The sequence below is a fragment of the Lepisosteus platostomus genome, chromosome 11 (genome assembly GCF_059453375.1).
Source record: "Lepisosteus platostomus isolate fLepPlt1 chromosome 11, fLepPlt1.hap1, whole genome shotgun sequence".
NCBI lineage: Eukaryota > Metazoa > Chordata > Actinopteri > Semionotiformes > Lepisosteidae > Lepisosteus > Lepisosteus platostomus.
The window spans coordinates 35738044-35757730 of NC_142621.1; the positions used below are offsets into that span (position 1 = coordinate 35738044).

General features: G+C 38.0%; 1 protein-coding gene across 3 annotated transcripts in view; it reads left to right on the plus strand.

Annotated features, from left to right (window-relative positions):
* Window positions 1-4759: 4759 nt before the first annotated feature.
* Window positions 4760-19687, plus strand: part of ca10a (carbonic anhydrase 10 (inactive)a) — a 238851-nt gene continuing 223923 nt past the window's right edge. Inside the window, exons 1-2 of one of the 3 annotated variants that reach the window (XM_088599423.1) lie at window positions 4760-4870; window positions 8260-8652. In XM_088599423.1, coding sequence (XP_088455549.1) covers window positions 8592-8652 — 61 coding nt within the window. In that variant the 5' untranslated portion in view covers window positions 4760-4870; window positions 8260-8591. Of the gene's footprint in view, window positions 4871-6845; window positions 7200-8048; window positions 8160-8259; window positions 8653-19687 lie in introns of those variants that run through there. The other 2 variants (XM_088599420.1, XM_088599422.1) reach the window with 2 other exon arrangements.

Consider the following 19687-nt stretch of genomic DNA (forward strand, 5'->3'; position numbering starts at 1 on the left):
TATATAATAGGACTTTGTAAACAAAATAAAAATAAAAAGCACACGCATTCCAATTTTACCAATGAAATCTTTAGCATTTAGAAAAAGCCAAACAAATATAATTGAAGCCAATTAACATTGGGAATAAATCCATTTTATTGCCCCTCTGATTACATGACTGCTCAGTATAATTCATGTTGATTAAGGAATGTGTCTTGAATGATTCCATCAATTTCTTAAATGTGGAAAAAAAATATTTTATACTGAGGCTTTGGCTAAGATCTGATGTTTTAAGAGTAAAATTTAGAAACTAAGCAAGTTAGGTTACACACAAAGCTCCAGAAGGCTGCTGAAGAACTGATGAAAGTAACGCAATGAGTAATATATAACCAAGATATTTGCTGAGGAAGGATAGAAATTTTATTTAAAAAATATTTAGAGATTGCTTACTTGGAAAATTGAATTTAGTGTTTCACAGCAGGTCCTGCCATATGCTCAAGTTGAGAAAAAAATAAATTAATAGAAAATGCAAATTCCAGGAATTATTTAGTAATATGCAGATGCTCTCCTGTTTCAGCCAGTACTACAGTACAGTATATGCTCTCCCATGATGTTAAAGTTCTGAGCTCTCACACTTTTAATTCTCACACTTTTCGTCTTGAAGACACACAACTACCCTGAGACAATAGAACAGAATTTCTCCTTAATATTGCACTTGGCTCCTTAAGTCAATTTACATGTACCACTACAGATGTGGCATGATGTAGCACTCTTCAAGCCAATGTGATGAGGCAGTGAAAATTTAAATAATATACTGAAGAAAAAGATAATACAAAGGTAAAAAGCAGAACAACTAGTTTAGCACAAATAGCTGAAGAAAGGTAGAAGGTTAGTCATACTCTTGGAAAAGAAACAAAGTTAAAAAAGAGGAGGCAAATAGGGAACCTGGAAAAAACACATAAACATGCAAACTCCACTCAGAAGGCACCCTAGACTGGAAGCAAACCCAGGACCAAGAGAGCAATACTAACTGCCATGGAGGTCTGTTGCACTCTGTGTTACTACTATTTATTTAGTAACTCCTACTGTACATGTTTCTGAATAGTAAAAGTAATCAAGCCAGCAGTAAATGATTGACTAATGTGTTCCCCATAGTGTGTAAAGCTCTATTGAAATTGCATAGGAGGATTAGGTAGTTTAGGGCAAATGACTCATATTTTGATGCTGTTCAAACAATGTGCAATATACAATATTCAACCTTTACCGTGCACAGTATCTGCAAAAGAAAAAAAATATTTATCTTTACTGTAAGGACTGAAGAAGATAACCTAACACAAATATTTCTCCTGTAGCTCATGCACATCACCTTGTGTTACAGCTAACAGTTCCTGATTATTTGTATATAAAAATAGACACTGTAAAGCACATCTTACTCAGGGGAGTCATTCAAATGGAATCTCATGATTTTAATGCATGAAGAAATGGGGCTCATACTGCAGTAACACCATAACGTAACACCTTTGTTTTCTGGTCTCCAAGGTCACCGTGTATCCAGAGAATTAATGTAAAAAAACAGGCCTAGTCTTCTGACTGGGACAATGGTTTTGCTTAAGTATCTTGTGGTGGCCCTCTTAAAATATTAATTCTATATAAAATATACAGTTATTAATAGATACCTGGATTATTCAAAGCTTTGTTATCTGTTTTTTTTATCAAAAAATTTGATTCCTTTGGACTTATTGGATTCTGTGGTGGGTTCTAATTTTAGGAAACACATTTTTAATTGATGTTGGCATGGCCCTTGAGATCAGATCAATTTCAATCAAACCCTTTGCTCATTGTAAAGCTGTTAAACTGAATAGTGTTTACAAGACCACAATCAACAGTGTTCAGTCCATGTACTGACACCCTTCATTTGAAAAGTGTTTGTTGAAAAATGGTTTTTCACCAATAAATTAAACTTATTAAATTATGTTAAGCTAAACATTTGTAGTTTACAGCAAATTGTCCTAATTCTAAGAGTTTGAAACAATGGCTACTGTTTCGCTAGATTTACAGAGGTTGTTTTTTTTTCACATGAGACAGATGATCAGAGGAGTGTTCCTAATAATTAAGTCACGCTAAAAGAAGACACTTTAATATCATTACATCGGCTATATTAATACCTAATAGCAGTAATTAAGAATATTGTCAGCAATTACTGTTGACAATATTCAGCAGTAACTGGACGATTCCTATTAAGGTCATTATAACAGTCTTAAAAAGATAAAAAGAGGAACCAACTAGACAGGGAAGAGAAATCAATGACAGAATCATTATCAGACGCCTGAGACATGAGTGTCTCTTTCTTCAGACTTGAAACTAGATGCTGCCTAGTTTGACTAAACACTGAAGGAGTACTGGACTCTGAGACTGAGGAAATTCTGATTTCTTATATTGTGGAATCCTGAGGCTAATAACGTCTCTTGTGAATTAGAGAAGGAGGTTAGGTCCTGGTTAAGATCCATTTTATTTAACAGGATGTGGGTTCCCCTCTTTGCTTCATAAAATGTTTAGCATTTGGAGTCTACGGGTAGACTTCTGTGTAGAAAATAAAGCCCTGGAATACACAGAATTGTAAATATCTATTTATAGTGTAACTGTTATATACTGTATGTTGAATAATTATTTATTGTTATTAAATATTAGTATTTGTACTCAGTATTCCCCAACTGTAGGGTGTGCAATTATTCATCTGTATTATTTGGTTGCATAGCAAGCTGGTGTCAGGATCTGATTCTTATTTGATTCAATAGTCTCCTTATTTTACGACCTAAATCAATTTCAGAAGCTCTAGAACACTTTTATTCTGATCAATTAAACAGGTAATTTGTTAAATTAAGCGATTTACAGATCATTTGGGAACAAAATCTCAATACACTTAAGAGTTCTTTTAATTGAGCTCACTACTCACTTAATTCTTAAATATTCATGTGCTGTCAATCTTTAGAAACAGTTGACCTATAAGACTAACTGAATGTTGGATCTTCAGGGAATGTCCAGCTCTGAGTGAATAAGCTCAGGGATCAGATAGACCTATTTCACTGTAGTTCAAGTAAGTACAGTAGCTGCGTCAGCATGTGTAGGCTGCAAAGGAACAAGTAAAGGTTTATTCCATGCTGGAAAGAGAAGAAAAAGAAAAAGACACACACGAAGAAGGCTCCACAGCTGAAACATTGTTGTCACGATCGCTAACATCTCCTCTTAAGGGAGCTCCAGCCCTTCCTCGTTCCCTCCCATTGTCTGCACCTGTTCCCTAGTCCCGTTCCCCCTTTAAAGCCAGACGCGGACCTCACTCCGGGCTCCTCATTGATGTCCATATCGTAAGAGCCCGGGGGGTCGTGCTGTGTCTGGCTCCGTTATGCTTTTAACTTTCCGTTCCTAGTTCCTAGTTCCTGGTTCGTGTTTTAACTCCCTGGATGGATCCCCTGGCCTTGGACTCTACCCTTTGTCTCGGATTTCTCTTTTGGATTTCCTACATGGATTGTTCGCCTGGATTCACTTCCCCTGGACACCTGCACTCCATGGACACGCCCCCCGTCTCCAGACCCTTTTCCTGCATGACTATTTTTCCCCTTGTGTCTTCACTTTTCTGGATCGTGTCGTCCGCATAGGGCCAGGAAAGAGCTGTTCGTTACAATTGTGTTCCTATTTCATTGTAGTCAGGCATCTGAAATCTACTATTGGCAGCAATATTTAAATTATGGGGGAAATATTGTCATATCACATTACAATTACAATATAATGCTTAAGGTGCAATAATCAACAGAGCCAATATCTTAAATTCTTTTTAATGTCCAGTAAATCTCTGAGCACTCTCTCACATCTCATTCAAAACTAATTGTACAAATAAATATAATTGTTTCCTCTTAGATCCTGATTATGATGTCATTCTGAAATGGTTTTATAAAATGACATTTTCTAGGGGGAAATTTTGAGTGATGTATGAATGTGACAAGGTACAGTACACCTTGACAGTTACATGTACTAGTTAGTCTTGAACATAGCAGTATCCAAAAATATTCAAACTTCTCACAGACTTTGACAAACTCAATCCATTGGACTCTACATGTTCTTATGAAATAAGGAAGATCTTTTTTGGAAAGCACTGGAAAGCAAGTTAATCCCTTTTAAATGCATGTCAAATTGATAAGTGGGCACTTTTTTACACAAATGCTGGAACAAGCTACCCAGCCTTGTTGATGAATCTAATACCTTCGTTTTATTATTAAATAGTGGGTTGCAGTGATGGAACTTGACTACTGTGGGATCAGGAGCAAATATGTTTCTGTGCCCCACTACCCTGACATTGTGCTGTCATAGGAAGACAACAAAGAGGAGACAGAGGTCCATGATACCTGGCCATCTGCATACAGTTTGCTAATCACCCCCAAAGCTGTTCATTTCTGCCTTTTCCCCAAGGGAGGGGGATTTATAAGCTTCAGTCAGGAGTACTCATGAAAGCCTAACTGACAAAGAAGATTTCTGGGGAACACAGACATTACCTGGATGCAGGACTTAAACATTGGACTCTACTTAAAGCAGTACAAGAACCCTTTGGGTAAATGTCAAGAGCCCCTTGATATGATATAAAGTACTGCTTTATTTGCTCATCTGCTATATTTTCAGTAAAATGTCGTCTGTCAGGCAGATAATCTTCACGTGACCCTCGTTCACTGCCTAGGGATGCGGGAGATCTACAATACAAGACTGGTGTGGCGAATTCATCATCGCGGAGTGTTGCGCCGACTCCTCCCTTTCCGCACTTGAGAGCAGCACCGTCTGTCAGAAGCGGTGAGCCAGGTTTACCAAGTTTCAAGCTCGACCTCTTCGTTGTTTTTAACCAAAAAACGTACGTACTGTAGTCAGTTTGGCTGATTATTCAGATTGCTCTCGTTTTTTTCTCTCTCGAGCACCACTGTTTACGTTTGTGTGGACTGCATAAAGTCGTAAGACATTAAGTACTGTGGTGACGACACCTGATTTTTTTTTAATGCCGCTGACTTTCTTCTTACTCTTTTCCCCATTGTATTTTGTTCTTTAAATACAACAGTTAAAATTCCTATAGAACTTTACGCAGTCGCTCATGTACGTCCTATCAGTTAAAAAAAAGAGTTTTAATTTAATTTTATATCCACGCAAGCAAAACGAGAGCTACAGTACTGTACAGTAACCCTGGCCTGAAACGAATTCTTTCGTCATCAAACGGATGACAAAAAATGTTACGAAAGCATGTTGAATGGGACAAACGTTCGATATTAGAGCTATAAATAAAACGAAATGATCGTTATTATAACATAATTGTAGTATAAAATGTTTATGTGTCTTGGCATGAGTTAAAAGTGCACCCATACCGGCTGCATCTAGCTTGATGATAACTTCGGGAACAACTAGCTAAAAACCTTTATATTGCATTGAACCGGTAGCATTGTGGGCTACTATTAACATGTATTTACAGTACCTTCTATTGTTCCTGTCGTTCTCACGCACCCTGAATACTACACAAAACGCCTCAATAGATATGCAACAGAGCAACGCAGCTTTTTTACCATACAGTGCATTACGTTTCATGTGAGTCTATAAAATCTGTTTATAAAATCACATTCAACTCTGGGCTTTGCTGCCCGAAACAGTTCGGGAGCGCAAATCGGACAACTCAACAAAAAAACCCTAGAAAAAAAAATCCTGCTGAGTAACGATAACTCCTAAATATGATATAAGCCCTAAAGGGTTCGTTTAACATGACTATTCGTGGAATGCTTTGATAGTGCGGTATCGTAGACGGAAGGTGTACAGTATTTCGTATCGATAATCGTGCCTCCCGATGTCTTTTTAGAGGAGCAGGAGTTCCATAATTGCTACAAAAGGACGCAGCTTGAAAGATAATTGTGATCATGTTCGGGAGACGTAAAATTAGAATAATCAACACTCCATATAGTAGAATCCCAAAGCAGTAAATATACTGCGCTTCTCTAACACCTGTTTGCAAAATTCAGATGTCTCCTATTTTCCTTTCCCCAAAACTCTGAAAACACTGTTCTCACATTTAAACATGTTAGTGTCACACAGGCACTAAATGACAGAAAATGACGCAAAACCTAGAAATAAAAAAAGGGTTCATTATAATCAAGATGGACTTATATATTAGTGCCGCACAATACCCCCTGGCAGTTTTAAACGGATACAGCGATAAACTGTATACCTGTACATGAAAACAAGGCTCAAAAGAAGAGTTACATGTGATACTGAACCCAGGTTTACATAGGTTAATTAATTGACAGCTGTATGAACAGTATCCGAGTCCTGGTAAAAACAATAACAACAATCATCATCATCACATCCTCCTTTCGCTAATGCCGAATGCTGTTATTCGCTGTGCATCATGGAATGCGCCTATTTTACGTTGAGCAACTTACCAAACTTTTGTTTTAAAGAGCCCGACCCATCTTTCCAGCTTCCGGCCATAAATAAATCCACTTGTCTGATTTTACCATCAGTATGTTTTATCATTTTATCATATAAATCATATACAGGATATTTTTAGAATACAAGTAAATTACATTTCCAGTGTTATATACCAAAGGTAAATTATTAATGGAAATGGTGTATTATTATTATTATTATTATTATTATTATTATTATTATTATTATTATTATTATTATTATTATCATCATCATCATCACAAAATGCTTCTTGTAATGGGTGATTCATCAGAGAAAGATTATTTTTGTCAGCGGAAGTAGGACAGATGGACTGGGCTCTGTTTAACAAAAAATCCACGTTTTCTTAGTTAACGGTCTAGGCTGAACGGGGTCATTCCGGATGCACAGTGAATAATTTACGGAGAAGACGGAAATGTCCTGTGTTGATCTGGAGACTTTAAGGGTGTTTAGTAAGCAGAAGACGAGGCTCTATCCACAGCGCCTATACAGCGTGAACGCGCAGCATCGCGCGCGCTAAAGCTGCTAATCTTTGGCAGCTGGGAGCTCAGAGTCAGCGGCATCCCAAAGCAGCAGATCGCAGCTAAGCTGCAACTCCAACAGTATCGAACTGGAGGAAAATACAAGAATACATTATCTTGTTGTCTTAAAAAACCCCACTTCAACAAGCGATTTTTTTTTTGTATCACGAACAGTCCACCGGCGTAGTTGCCTTCGTTCTGGGACATTTTTCATTTACGGTAAGTGCAGCTCTCCAGCGCATCGAAAGGGTTGAACAGGGCAAAGACATAGTGCGTTTCGCTCCGTTTGCTTTACTGTGGGTCGCCTGAGTGAAGTGTCGTCTTGAAGATCAGAAGGGGTCAGAGGCCGGCAGTTGTAAAATGTATATACTGTACAGTACCACATTGCGGAGCTGTATATGGTCTGAGAACACCGTGGAACAATAACATGTTTGGTAAAAAAAAACCCGAGTAAGGTGTTATTTGCCAGGAACAAGACATTTCTTTTAAATATCATTTCCCAGTGCAATAGATAAACGTGAACGCATCTTTAACAAAGCATTTTAAGTTACCTATTGAGTTTTAATCTTTTAAAAGCACACGCTCTGGTGACTATCCATTCATCCAGAAAGCCTCGCCTCTGGTTTATTCTCGTTATTCGTACTGTATGTGGTGTCATGTCTTCAGTTATTATATTTATATGAAGTGGTCATGTTTGAAGAACGACTTCATTTCATACCCTTTGTTAATTTTTAACAAACAACACACGTGGAGAACTTATAAACACCCAACACTTTGTAAGACCCGTAAAGAAGATTTTTATGAATTAATGATCTAGTCCTGTCATTTTCCTTGTAACGCGGCTTTGATATTTCCATGTGTTAATTCGATTACCAGTTCTGCAAAACAATTTAAACCTTCTACTCGATGGCGCAAAGTGCTTAATTAGAAATTTAAAGTTATTCTACTGCAACCAGCAAGCTTCTCATTCGTCCTCTTTTACATTTGCTCCTTATCTGCTTCGTTCTCTTTTTCTGTGTTTAATTACATATATACTGTAGCCCAGTGAAGTCATGTACTCTCCAACACGTATTCAAACCCACACAGCCAGGTAAAATCGACTGTGTGTGAGCGAAGCACGCCCCCTTGCAGTTTAATACAGTCTACAGTCCGATAGAGTTCGTCGTCAAGATGAGTCTGGTAGGCTGACCTGCGTGCTAAATTGGATGCTTGCGAATGAAGTTGTGTTTTAGTAGTTAATATCTTCACTCTCATTTTTCGTTTCCTCCTTTCGTTTCAGGATAGAAGACACCTGCCAGTATGAAGGTGTAGGGGGAGGATCACTAATCTGCTGGGAAAGCAGGAAACGGGTTGTTTTTTGTATTAAGGAGTAATCATTCCTGTTTGTTCTGCGGATATTTGCATTTTCATTTGCTTTGGTTTGGAGTCCGATCGTTTGGATTGTTACGATTTGGGGGTGAACTGCATGTCTTTGAAATAAAATTCGATGTTTGCTCATAGCTGGGAAATACCGTCAGGAACAAGTGAAGCGGGCGGTTTGCTGGGAGAACTTAAACTGTGCCATTGATCCCCCTTTTTAATGCGTGATGTACCTGGAATGAAAAGCGGAGAATGGAAATTCTTTGGGAAATATTTTTTATTCTTCAAGCAAATTTCATCGTTTGCATATCTGGTAAGATGTATTTTTGTTTACCCTTAGAGCCATGCGATGCTAAACGGGCGAATCGACACGACGTGCTAAAGGTTGAAAAACAACATTCACGAACCAAAATAAAGTTTTGGAAATTGATGATCAGCTGTAGCTCCGATGGATTAAACAACGGGAAATAGCCTTATACTGCTTTGTGACCATGTAAACACATTGAAAAGGAAATCACCACAGGGGAAATTTCATTTTTTTAAGTCTAGCGTTAGATGCATTTTATACGATGTGTAATACTAAATTGCCTATTTGAGCCCCAATATAGGATTGTGGTATAAAACGTGGCTAAAGCACAGTACAGTATATTGCGATTTCCAATAACCCAGAAATAGACCGTGTTCTCACTTTTAATAGTCATGCCTTGTGTTAGTGATGTAAAAACAAATGTTCTTTAGCATCAAAAGAAACGCTTACCAGGCGCTAATTTATTGTCGGTCATGCGAATATTTTGTGGTTTCAGCGAGTACACCAAGGAAGCCTCGCATATAAGTGTCAAACTAAGAGCAAGTTAACGAGTTTTGATATGACATTTACTGCCTTAGGTGGAATTATAGCTGTTAATTATTGTTCAGTTGTCACTTTTTGTTCCCAGTGTACTTGCATTTTCTTTTGATAGCTGTGTTTAAGGTACACCATATCTTTGCCTTACGATTTAAAGCGTTATTTCTGAATAGTTTTGTATTCAAAACACAATGCCGTATTGTTTCTCTCAATTACATTAGGGACGATGTGCTTTACCAACTTACTCTTTGAAAATATATAAGAAATCTCTACATTAGTTCATTTTTTTTCGGTGAAGAAATAATGTACAGAATTATGCTGTATGGTTAATATTTGTCATTCCCATGTAAATGACTTAGTTCCATTTCATTTTATAATCTCAGTTTTACAGTTTTAGCTCTTGACACCTGCTGTTATTCTTAGTAACTGTTGTTATGAAAGCTACATTTCCAAATTTTAAAAATAGACTTTGCATTCTGAGAATGCTGAATGAATTATTCCTGGCTGCTGCAAATCCAAAACCAGAGCAAGTGCTAAATTTTCATCCCGTAGACGTGCAGAGCAAACAGTTCAGTTTCCTTGTCTTTATGAGCAATACACGTAATAATCTGTCATGACTGTAGGGATTATGGCAATGATGTACCAAACCGTATTCAATCCGGAATTGTGGATGAGCTCACTAAAATTTATTATTATTATTATTATTATTATTATTATTATTATTATTATTATATGTCCAAGGAAAAATAACATAGTTTAGATCCCAGCATTAACTAGGAATTGCATAACTCTGTAAATATAACTACATTTGTTTCATTTTATTTTTGGTCTGTTTTCCTTAAAATGTTGTATTTGGTGCTTCCCTGTCTGTTTAGTGCAGAGGATTGAAAAAGAGAATCATGCTAACAGTTGTGGATTAGGGATTTGTCTGCCCTTCTGCTTTAATCCAAATGAAAGTGCCCATAAAAAATCAGTCCCTGCCTGCTGAATTACTATTGCCATTAATACGTCAAAGAACAAGTGGTCAGTGAGCCATATGCCATCCTGTTCCCTGAAAAAGTCAATATACAGTAGTTATATTACTAAACATTAATTATGGACATTTTCATGGCTTCAGAAAACCTTAGGATAGCTTTTCCCAAAAAATACAATTTTTACAGTGGCATTGAGTGAAAAAGCTAGGGAACAGACCTGTTTAATCTCATTACTTTATGTCATCAGACACTTTTCAGGTTTAATTGAGCTTGTGCAGTGCAGAAGGATCCAGTGACTGCTTTGTTCTCTGCCGTGATAATACAGATTAATCTAAATGTAGCTTGTCAGGCTTTCCAAGGTGGGTAGTTTCTAGTGGGGGTGAATGGTTAGATCAGGGCATTGTAATGATGCAGCACAGGGGGAAACTGTGGGAGTGTAGGTTTTGCAATAGGATCTGTGCGAGCAGTTTAGGAATCAGTCTAGAGAGAAACAAGTCTCTTTAGTGGGCTGGGAACAGGAAAGAAGAGAGGACCTACAGTAAATAAATCCACTCCGTTTGCTCCTTGGAGTGTTACAAACTGAGATTAAGGTAGAATAACAAATGAGTAGTCATCTTATTTCAATTATAAAAAATCACATCAATAAAATCCTAAATTATACTGTACGGTAGGCAATGGCTTAATTTCATGTGCTCAATCAATATGCCCAGTCTGGCAATGCTGCAATGCACTACCAGATCATTAGCAATCAGGAGTGGTAGTTTTGTTGGTTCCAATAAAGTCTCGAGGGTATTGGTCTGCATATGTCAGAATTGCATTATCAGTAATGATGGTGCTGAAGATGATACATTTTGTTTTCCCCTGGTGTTTGCAATCCCCCATCTTATACTGAATGCTTTTGTGACTGTAATGTAATCATATTGATTTAAATTAGGGGGACTAACTTAGGGCATATTCCAAGTTACTGCTATGACCTTCATGTTGTAGAATCAGGAAGTAAAGACATTCTTTAGAAAATTAAAGGACATGTATTAAACATTTGCTGCTATGAGGCCAGTGATTTCTTGACCTGGGTGACATGGTGACACAGTGGTTAGTAATGCTGTTAGCAGTACTGGGGCACCTGGTTCAAATTCCTGGAGTGCTATCTTGTGTGGAGTTTGTCTGTTCTCCACATGTTTGCATGGGCTTTCTCTGGATGCACTGGTTTCCTCCTAGAGCTCAAAGACGTACTACTATTTTAATTAGCTTGTGGGAAATCTGGCCCTGGTGTGAATGGTTGCATGCCTGGGTCTGCTTGTGCCCTGTGATGGACTGGAGTCATGTCCACTTGTGGCCATTGCTTGCCAAGATAAATTCTTGGTCCCCAGTGATCCTGTAATGGATAAAGCAGTTAGAAAATGGGTGAATGGATGAATTTCCTGACATGTACTGTATCTGAGCCTACAGTACCAAAGACAGCAGAGTTAATACTTCCCTTCAATGGCTTTAATTTATAGATAGTTCCAAGACATACCATTATATTTTGTGTTCATCTGTTTCCTGTGCAACCTAACCTTCTGTAAGTTATTATATTTCCCTCTCTTCTCTTGACTTGTTCCTGACACATAAACAGCAGAGAAATATATTTGCTATGTATAATTCTTCTTTGTTGAAAACAACAACATAAAATCTGAATGGAACCTTGTGATAGATGTGATGAAGAGTGAAGTAATGTCTCCCCAATCCTGTGTAAAATTAAGAACAAAATGGGTTTCCTACATTCTTCTGCCAGTATAGGCACTTATTCTGAGAGCAAGTTGAGTCCTATGGTCTGGAGGTTGGTGGTTCCAGGTTAAACTTCTGCCCCCCATATCCTCCCAAACAGCAGTCCCATTTGTGTGGGCTGGATTTGGCCTCAGTATTCTGTGCTTGTTGTACAACAGTACCTCCTGTGTTTTTCCACAGATGCTTGAGATCTTACAATGTTGTGTAAGTGAGACTGTCATCACTACCTCAGTTTGATAGTTACTGTATTTTGAGGATTTCAGTATGGGGGAAGAAAATGTCAGATGGTTTGACAGATGGAGGAGAATGTGCATAGTCCTCATTTCTTCTGTAGTGATTAGAGACTCATATATGGCTACTCAAAATTGGGAAGCGGGGTTTAAAAATAGCTGTGGCTCTTGCAATAACAGATTGCTGTCACCTAATAGCCATGATTATAAATTACATTTACCTGTATATAGACTTTCATCCCAAAAGCCCTCAAACCCCTTTACATATAGGATGCTTTTCATCCACCCCTGAGGTGCAGCATTCCTTAGGCACAGACCTGCGCACCACACAGTAGATCAAGTGGAAAAGAGAGAAATTGCTCTTCTGATTAAATTATGGGAAACGATCAGGAATTCCTGATTGTGTAGGCCCCAGATTACATTTATCCAGGACAATGGGGTTAATAGTTCAGCTCTTACAAACAGTGCCTAGGGAATGTAATGAAGTAGTCAGGTTCAATGTTATATCTGAAGGACAGCACATCCTATAACACTGTGTCCCGTTAACATAATGGAATATTGGTAAGGAAATTCTGGTCCATAGAGAAGAGTACCACCTATTTGCACACAAACACCACTTACTGTACAACAGCAACCTGCTGACAAGTCCGAGCCTTGCATAGATTTTGAGATATGGCAGTCAGTAAAAGTAGGTTTGTGTGTTCTTTAATGGCTGCATATTATGAGAGCTGTCTTCTACTTTGGTCCTGTAGAGCCATAATCATTCTGTTTTTATGAGAGTTTCAAATGAAAGCCTGAACTTAAAAAGCTGATAGTATATGAGCTGCTCAGGAATTAAAACTAGAAGTTCTCATTTCTGGGACATGGGGTTCAGACCCTTACCAATACTGCAGAATCTGGTTTACAGGGGCCTTTTTTTGCTAACAACATCCTAAGAATAAAACAAAATGTATATAAGATGATATGAAGGATGCAAGAAATGAAATAGTCCTAACAGTCACATACTGTATACTCATTTCCATTGAAACCCTTAAAACATACTTGCAAATTCTGCTTTTGAGTGTCTTTGTTTTTATTACCTCACGAACAAACCTATCATGAATGGCATTATCTTGTGCAAATCTGTTTCAAATTGTAACAGAAAAAGAGAAGACAAAATGGACACAGTATACAGTAGAGAAGTAATCCCTGCTAATAGTGGAAACATTCTTGGCCTTGGCTTTTACAACTGCAGTGGGGTGGCAGAGGCATCACATCTGCAGGAAGTGAAACCAGTTATGCACATAAGATCTATCATTCTCACCATCCTGGTCGGCTAGTTTTCTAAGGAGTTCCTGTATGATTTACAAACAATTACAATTACAATTACAAACATCAGGATTCCTGCTTTCATCTGTATGGTGTTTACTGTAAGCCCATTAATGTCATTTATAAGTGGAACAGGCAGTACAAAAATAAATCCTACTCATCCTTCTAGTTCAATGTACAGTATGTCTTCATAGTACGTAAGTCTGTGTAGAGTTTTGTTTACTTTCACACAACAAAATTGCTTACACTTGACAAATATCACTAAATGTGTCATGATATCTCTTATTAACGAAGCTATTAAGTAATTGCTATAGTTTAATTAAACATACAGAGCAGGTGTTTCCAGCTAATAAACTGTGACACTATTTTGTTTTCATATTTAATGGGTGATTTGTGATATTTTTTTTTTTAAATGGAGTTCATACTGTACAGTAGGTCAATAAGCAAAACAAGCAAGTTAGCAGATTTGTGTCAGTAGTCATTGTAGGTTTGAGTATTGTACAAAGAAAGACATGGGGTCATGGAGTTTAGTACTGCAGAGAGGCTGTTGTGCTGAAAGAATATTTTTACACAACAAAAGCTAATTTTCAGTGGAGGGTTAAATAATGTTTTAAGAAGTTAATTAAAAGATTTGTGTATATATTGGGGGGCTCCTGAGATGAGCAGCCAATATAACTATTCATTAGAATTTGAGAAGTTAGTAGCTGAGCACTATAGTCCAGAACACACTGATTCATGTCAGATTGACCAGGATTGCCTAAGTGCCTCTGGTGTTGGATGGGATTAAATCGGCCAGGATATCTTTGGTGTGTTGGGAAATGGGTCCCTGGTTACTTGTTGAGCACCATCGAGCTAGCTCTTTATCTCAAAAACTAATTGTAAGTTATGTGCTTGCAGTGAAGAAAAATGGTTAATGACTCTGATAAGTGCACATCCGCCCTCAATTCCCTGTTTTGATACAGGATAGGGGTATACAGTAGCTGTGAGCACAATTGATTAACAATTGTCAATTTCAGATCAGGGTCATTTAGTCTTGTTCTTGTAAATTTACACAAATATTTTAAACATAGATTCCTACATTTTCATCATGAGATTAAACATGATATGAAATAAAAAAAAATGAAAAATTAGTTTTGAGTATGACCTCCTTAAGCACTGACACAGTTTAAACAGGATTGAAGCACAGACCTGATCAGTCTCTGTAAAGATGCTAGGGCAAGGTCTGCCAGTCTTCCTGTACAGCTGCAACCAGCTGGCAAAGCTTGGCCGCTGATACTTGTCTCTTGTTGATGGCATTGGTGTTTTACTCCCATAGATATTATATTGGGCACAGGTCAGAAGTCAAGCCTGGCTGTGGTAAAATGTCAATATTGTTTTTTCTTTAATTTTGTATCATTGTAATTTTAGCACTATGTAGTCTGGCGTTACCTTGCTGGAAAATCAGCATTTTTGCGGATTGGTTTACAGGAACAGAAAATCTGTGGGCTAATAGTCTTCCTTGATAATGTCAATCTGTAGTAAGATTGCCCTCAACCTGCACCAAGGGGATTCACTTATTGAACAAAATTCCTTCTCAAATCCCCACACTTCTACCAACTCACTGGTTCGCTTGTATAATCTAATATTCAGCATTACATTCAATATGATGTCTCCATGCACATTGTCTGTCTGTCAAGAGCAAAACAGAATCTATTAGTGAATAAAAGGGTCCATTACTCTTTCTACCTCCGTGTTAGATGTTCTCTGCCCCTCTAAAGACCACAATCTCATCTCTCAGCTGTCAACACGTTACACCCAATCTGCCTTGAAGCATACAGAGCACTTTTATGTGAACAATGAGCTGCAGTCATTCTGCTGATGCATAGGCTGTTCTTCCCGGATATTTTAATGCTGTACTCCCTGCAGTCTGAAAACATTTACATACTGTAGTTGAATCAGACAGGTGCGATGGGCTTGGGCTGCAGTAGTGATCTCTTACCTTCCATGATGTAATCATATAGTCACCATGGTAGTCGGCTCATTGTTGAAGTGACACATCCCGTTCTCTAGGAAACCTGACTCGGAGGCCATCTTCCATCATGTCGATAACATGCACAACATACTGAATAATCTTCATTAATCAAGAAGAGTATGGTCATGTCTTTTGATGTTCATTTTGAGCTTCTTTTATACAGTGTTAATCAGGCAGATTTTGTTTAATGTAGATAAATACTGTATAGGGTATTGCATGCAGGTATTAAAAAATGCAAAATGGGAAATGCTGAGCTAAAAGGGGCATTTACATCATTTTATTAATCAATGTAGAGAAGAAACAAAAAAGGCAAACAATATTAGGATGTAGAAGCAAAGGTGTAGAATTTAAATCAAGGGCTGTTATACTAGAATTGTTATATACTAGTGAGGCGTCATTTTGAATAGTGTCCAGTCTTGTTCACTGAGTTATAGAAAAGAAATTGCTGCTTTAAAATCAGTCCAGAGAAGAGCAACCAGGTGTATTCTGGCTCTTAAGGAAATACTACACTGACGGGCCGAAGGAACCTTTTTAGACTTGAACAGTGAAGACCACGAGGGGTCCTATTAATAATTTTAAATCCTCAAAGGTACTGAGAAAGACAAACAAGGCCATCTTGAGAATACAGCAAAACACTACCTTGGAACTATGGAAACTAAGTGGATGTGCTTTTAAACCAGGAACAGGAAGCATTATGCATTACCCAGAAAATTGTGGGAATATGAAACAAGCTACTCAACGATGTTATGAAGGTGATACGTGGCTTTCCTACATGAAATGGCTAAATTAGATACTTGGATAAATTACTATAAAATTATTAAGATGGGGTTAATGGCGTCCAATGTTACATTGTAAATAGGTGGCACAGTGGTTAGCATTGCTGTCTTGTAATGCTGAGCCCAGGGTTCAATTCCTGGGGAGCTATCTGCCTGGAGTTTGTATGTTCTTCCCTTCTTTGTGTGGGTTTTTGCTGGTTGCTCCAGTTTCCTCTTGCAGTCCAAAAACTGGTAGATTGACTGAACCAGATTTTGCTTATATACAGTATATGTAATCTTTTGAAGGTGAATGTATCATTGTGTATTTCTGCTTCTCTGATTATTAAAAAGAGCGGGGTGCAACAGCTCAATTCCCTTTTTTGAGTTTATACACAGAAAGTCACAGTTGTAGATCAGGACATACAGTACCAGCACTCTAAACTAGCATAACACTATGCTATGAATGAAATTGTTGATTTTATTACTGGCAGAAATAAGTGAAGCTACTGTAGGTATAACACCTGCTCACACAGATGTCTATCCCAAAAAAACACTGAGAAAGTTCTCTTTCTCAGCGTGTCAACTTCTATGCAGCCTGTGCCATTTTGAAAACGGATACATGAAAAAGATGCCCCTGGCAATTGACACATCCACTTTGTTATGTCATCAGGAAGTCTTGCTTACAAAGCAGTTACAGGTATTTTTCAAGTTTTCAGTGGTTGTTTCTTTAGAACTTAAAAAAAAAATCAGACAACCACTGTGCAGATTGAATATCTATGGTCAGGACTAAATGCTGTTTCACAAACTCTTTCAACCAAGAAGAAGACAACTTCCCAGGGAATGGTCCTGTAATGTCATATTAGTCCACACTGACATACAGTATCCTGCATCATGGAAGCCTTATGTCAGCCTTAGACATAGAAACAGCCTTTTAGCACTACTTGCAGGTCACTAAAATAGGGCAAAAATCATTTAGGTGTCAATACATTATTAAAGATAACTTGGTTCCTCTTATTGTGTCAATTAAAGAGATGTAAGAATAGTCACAAAGTATCTGGTTTTCTGTTTCCTAGACTGTCTGACCTGTTGTTTGTACTCGTATTGAGATGGCACTTTCATTGCACAGTTTCATTTGGCTTCAGACACTTTTATTTTAATCCACGGATTAGAATTGCCCCTGGATGATTAGGATATCTAATGTCTCCATTGTTAACACCCCAACCCGGTCCTTGACAGCCACCCTCCTCCTGGTTTTATAAAGAGATCTTTGAATCTTTGGTGGCTAAAGACCCGGAACAATGCTAAGGTTGACCAATTAAGCAGAAAGAATTTGATTGAATTAACTACCATGTGCTCAGATGGAGCAATTACCTCAAGACCCTGCGGCTCTCAGAAACCAGCGATGGGTCCGTGGTCATTATGATTATTCATCTGTATTATTGGTGCTTCTAAATGCAATTAGCATAATATTGTGTGCAAGCACTGAAAATACAGTGAGAAAAATGTTTTTTTTTCACAGACTTTTGATTTTCTAATATTCCTGCACAGACCAAACGAATTGCATGCTTATTAAGTAATCTGGCCCATCATGAAAACTGTGCACTAAGGGGCATCAGAATTTGATACTCATGCAAACGACACCATAGGTGCACAATGCTTCTGGCAAAGACAGTGTACACCAGAGGGCGCTAATGTATCCAATACTCACCAGAGGATGTGTGCAAGCCATCATAGTCACAAACCAGTCACAGTGAACAGATATAGATTCCCCTCGTTGTGTACTGTTGTAGCCATGGGAAGGAGCTATCAATGACACTATTTGTATTTGCCAGTTTCATTATTTCACTGTGCCAAGCTATATTCACAATACAGCTTTGTATGAGTAGGCCAGCTAACTTCATAATATATGTGTAGAGAGACTTCGCCTTGTGCCGTCAGACTTACCTTATATGAACTCAGTTTGGCCTTGCTAATTGTTTTTTAAGACTCAGCTCTCCTGTACCTATTAGTGAGTGAGTCAAACGCATTGAAAAACCTCCAACATGCCATTCTCATTTGACATGTTGCAAGCTCACTCAGAGCACTTGACAGGAAGGTGGAAACGTACTGGAAAAGCTACTGAGCAGTGCTTTTTCTGACGTCTCTTACTGATATCACTGCACACTTGCGGGTGCCTGACAAGATCAAAATAATTAATGTTACCTGAAAAGTGAAGAGTGCCCTGGCCAACTAATGCCAGCCCTTGCCCAGTGGCACTATGCCAACACTTGGGAACATTCAGTTAGTTACGGTGTACAAATCCTCATATGTGATTTAAGGACTCTAAAGCATTCTTCAAATCACTCCCAATGGCACGTGGGAGTAATATAAGTGTTCCATGGATATGTACAGGTATATCTGTTTTATTGTGTTTTTGCACATTATTTATTTACTTTATTCTGCATTTATTTATGGAAAGAAATCGCGCTGTAGAAATATGAGCTGTATTATTTTGTAGAACCGCACGCTCTTTGTACTGCTCAGTCCATTGGCAAGGCCTTCCTGTGCTTTGAATTAGCAGTGAGTTTGTTTTTCTCTTGAAACACTATCTGAAATATATAGTCTTACCATGCCTCCATTGGTCTATAAAACTGGGAATACTGCAAGATCAAATGAAAATTACTCTGGACCCAGTTATCAGCTGTAATCTCATTTCAGAAAACTGATTTTCCAAAAATAATATTCTGGAATAGGTTATTCCAAAACCACAATCTCCAGTTTGGAGTGTTATTTCATTTGTCTTTACCATTGTAGCATGGTCCCTTCCTACTGTCTTCCAAGAAATACACAGTCAGAACTGTCTCCCCCAGCAGTGTGCATCTATACAACAGCAGTAGTATTGATTGGAGGGGAAACATGGCAAGGCTGCAGCTGCACTGCAAGATGAGGATACCCTAGCAAACTCAAGCTCATCCATCCTCTGCCAGTCATGCGTCACAGCTTAGGGAGTCAATTAATGGTGCAGCTCAGACTATATCCGTCCATGTCTAGACTAACTCAGCATGCTCTGTATGTGCCTTTATTGGCTAAGCCACTAAGGATCCCCAAAAGATAAACAGTTTAACATGCTGTGTCATTTTATAGTTACATAACTTTACAAGGTTTTTGAAGAAGTTATGAACAGGGCATTAGCCTGGTCTCTTGCAGTGTGCATCAAGCAGTAGCCTGCTCTGAAAGGCTTCTGTCAGGGAATTTTACATTGGCTCACAAGGATTTAATATTATTGAAACAAGAGCAGCCTGTAATGTTTTGTGCATTTCCTTTCTTGAGCCCCAGTTTCATTTAATATGATTTTGCTATCAACAATATCTAAATTTGGCATTTTGCAATAGCAATGAACAGTGCAATTTTAATCTTGTCAGACTGCGTTACGATTTTAGAATACTTTGATCTTTTAATGTAATTTTTTCCTTCTCCTAG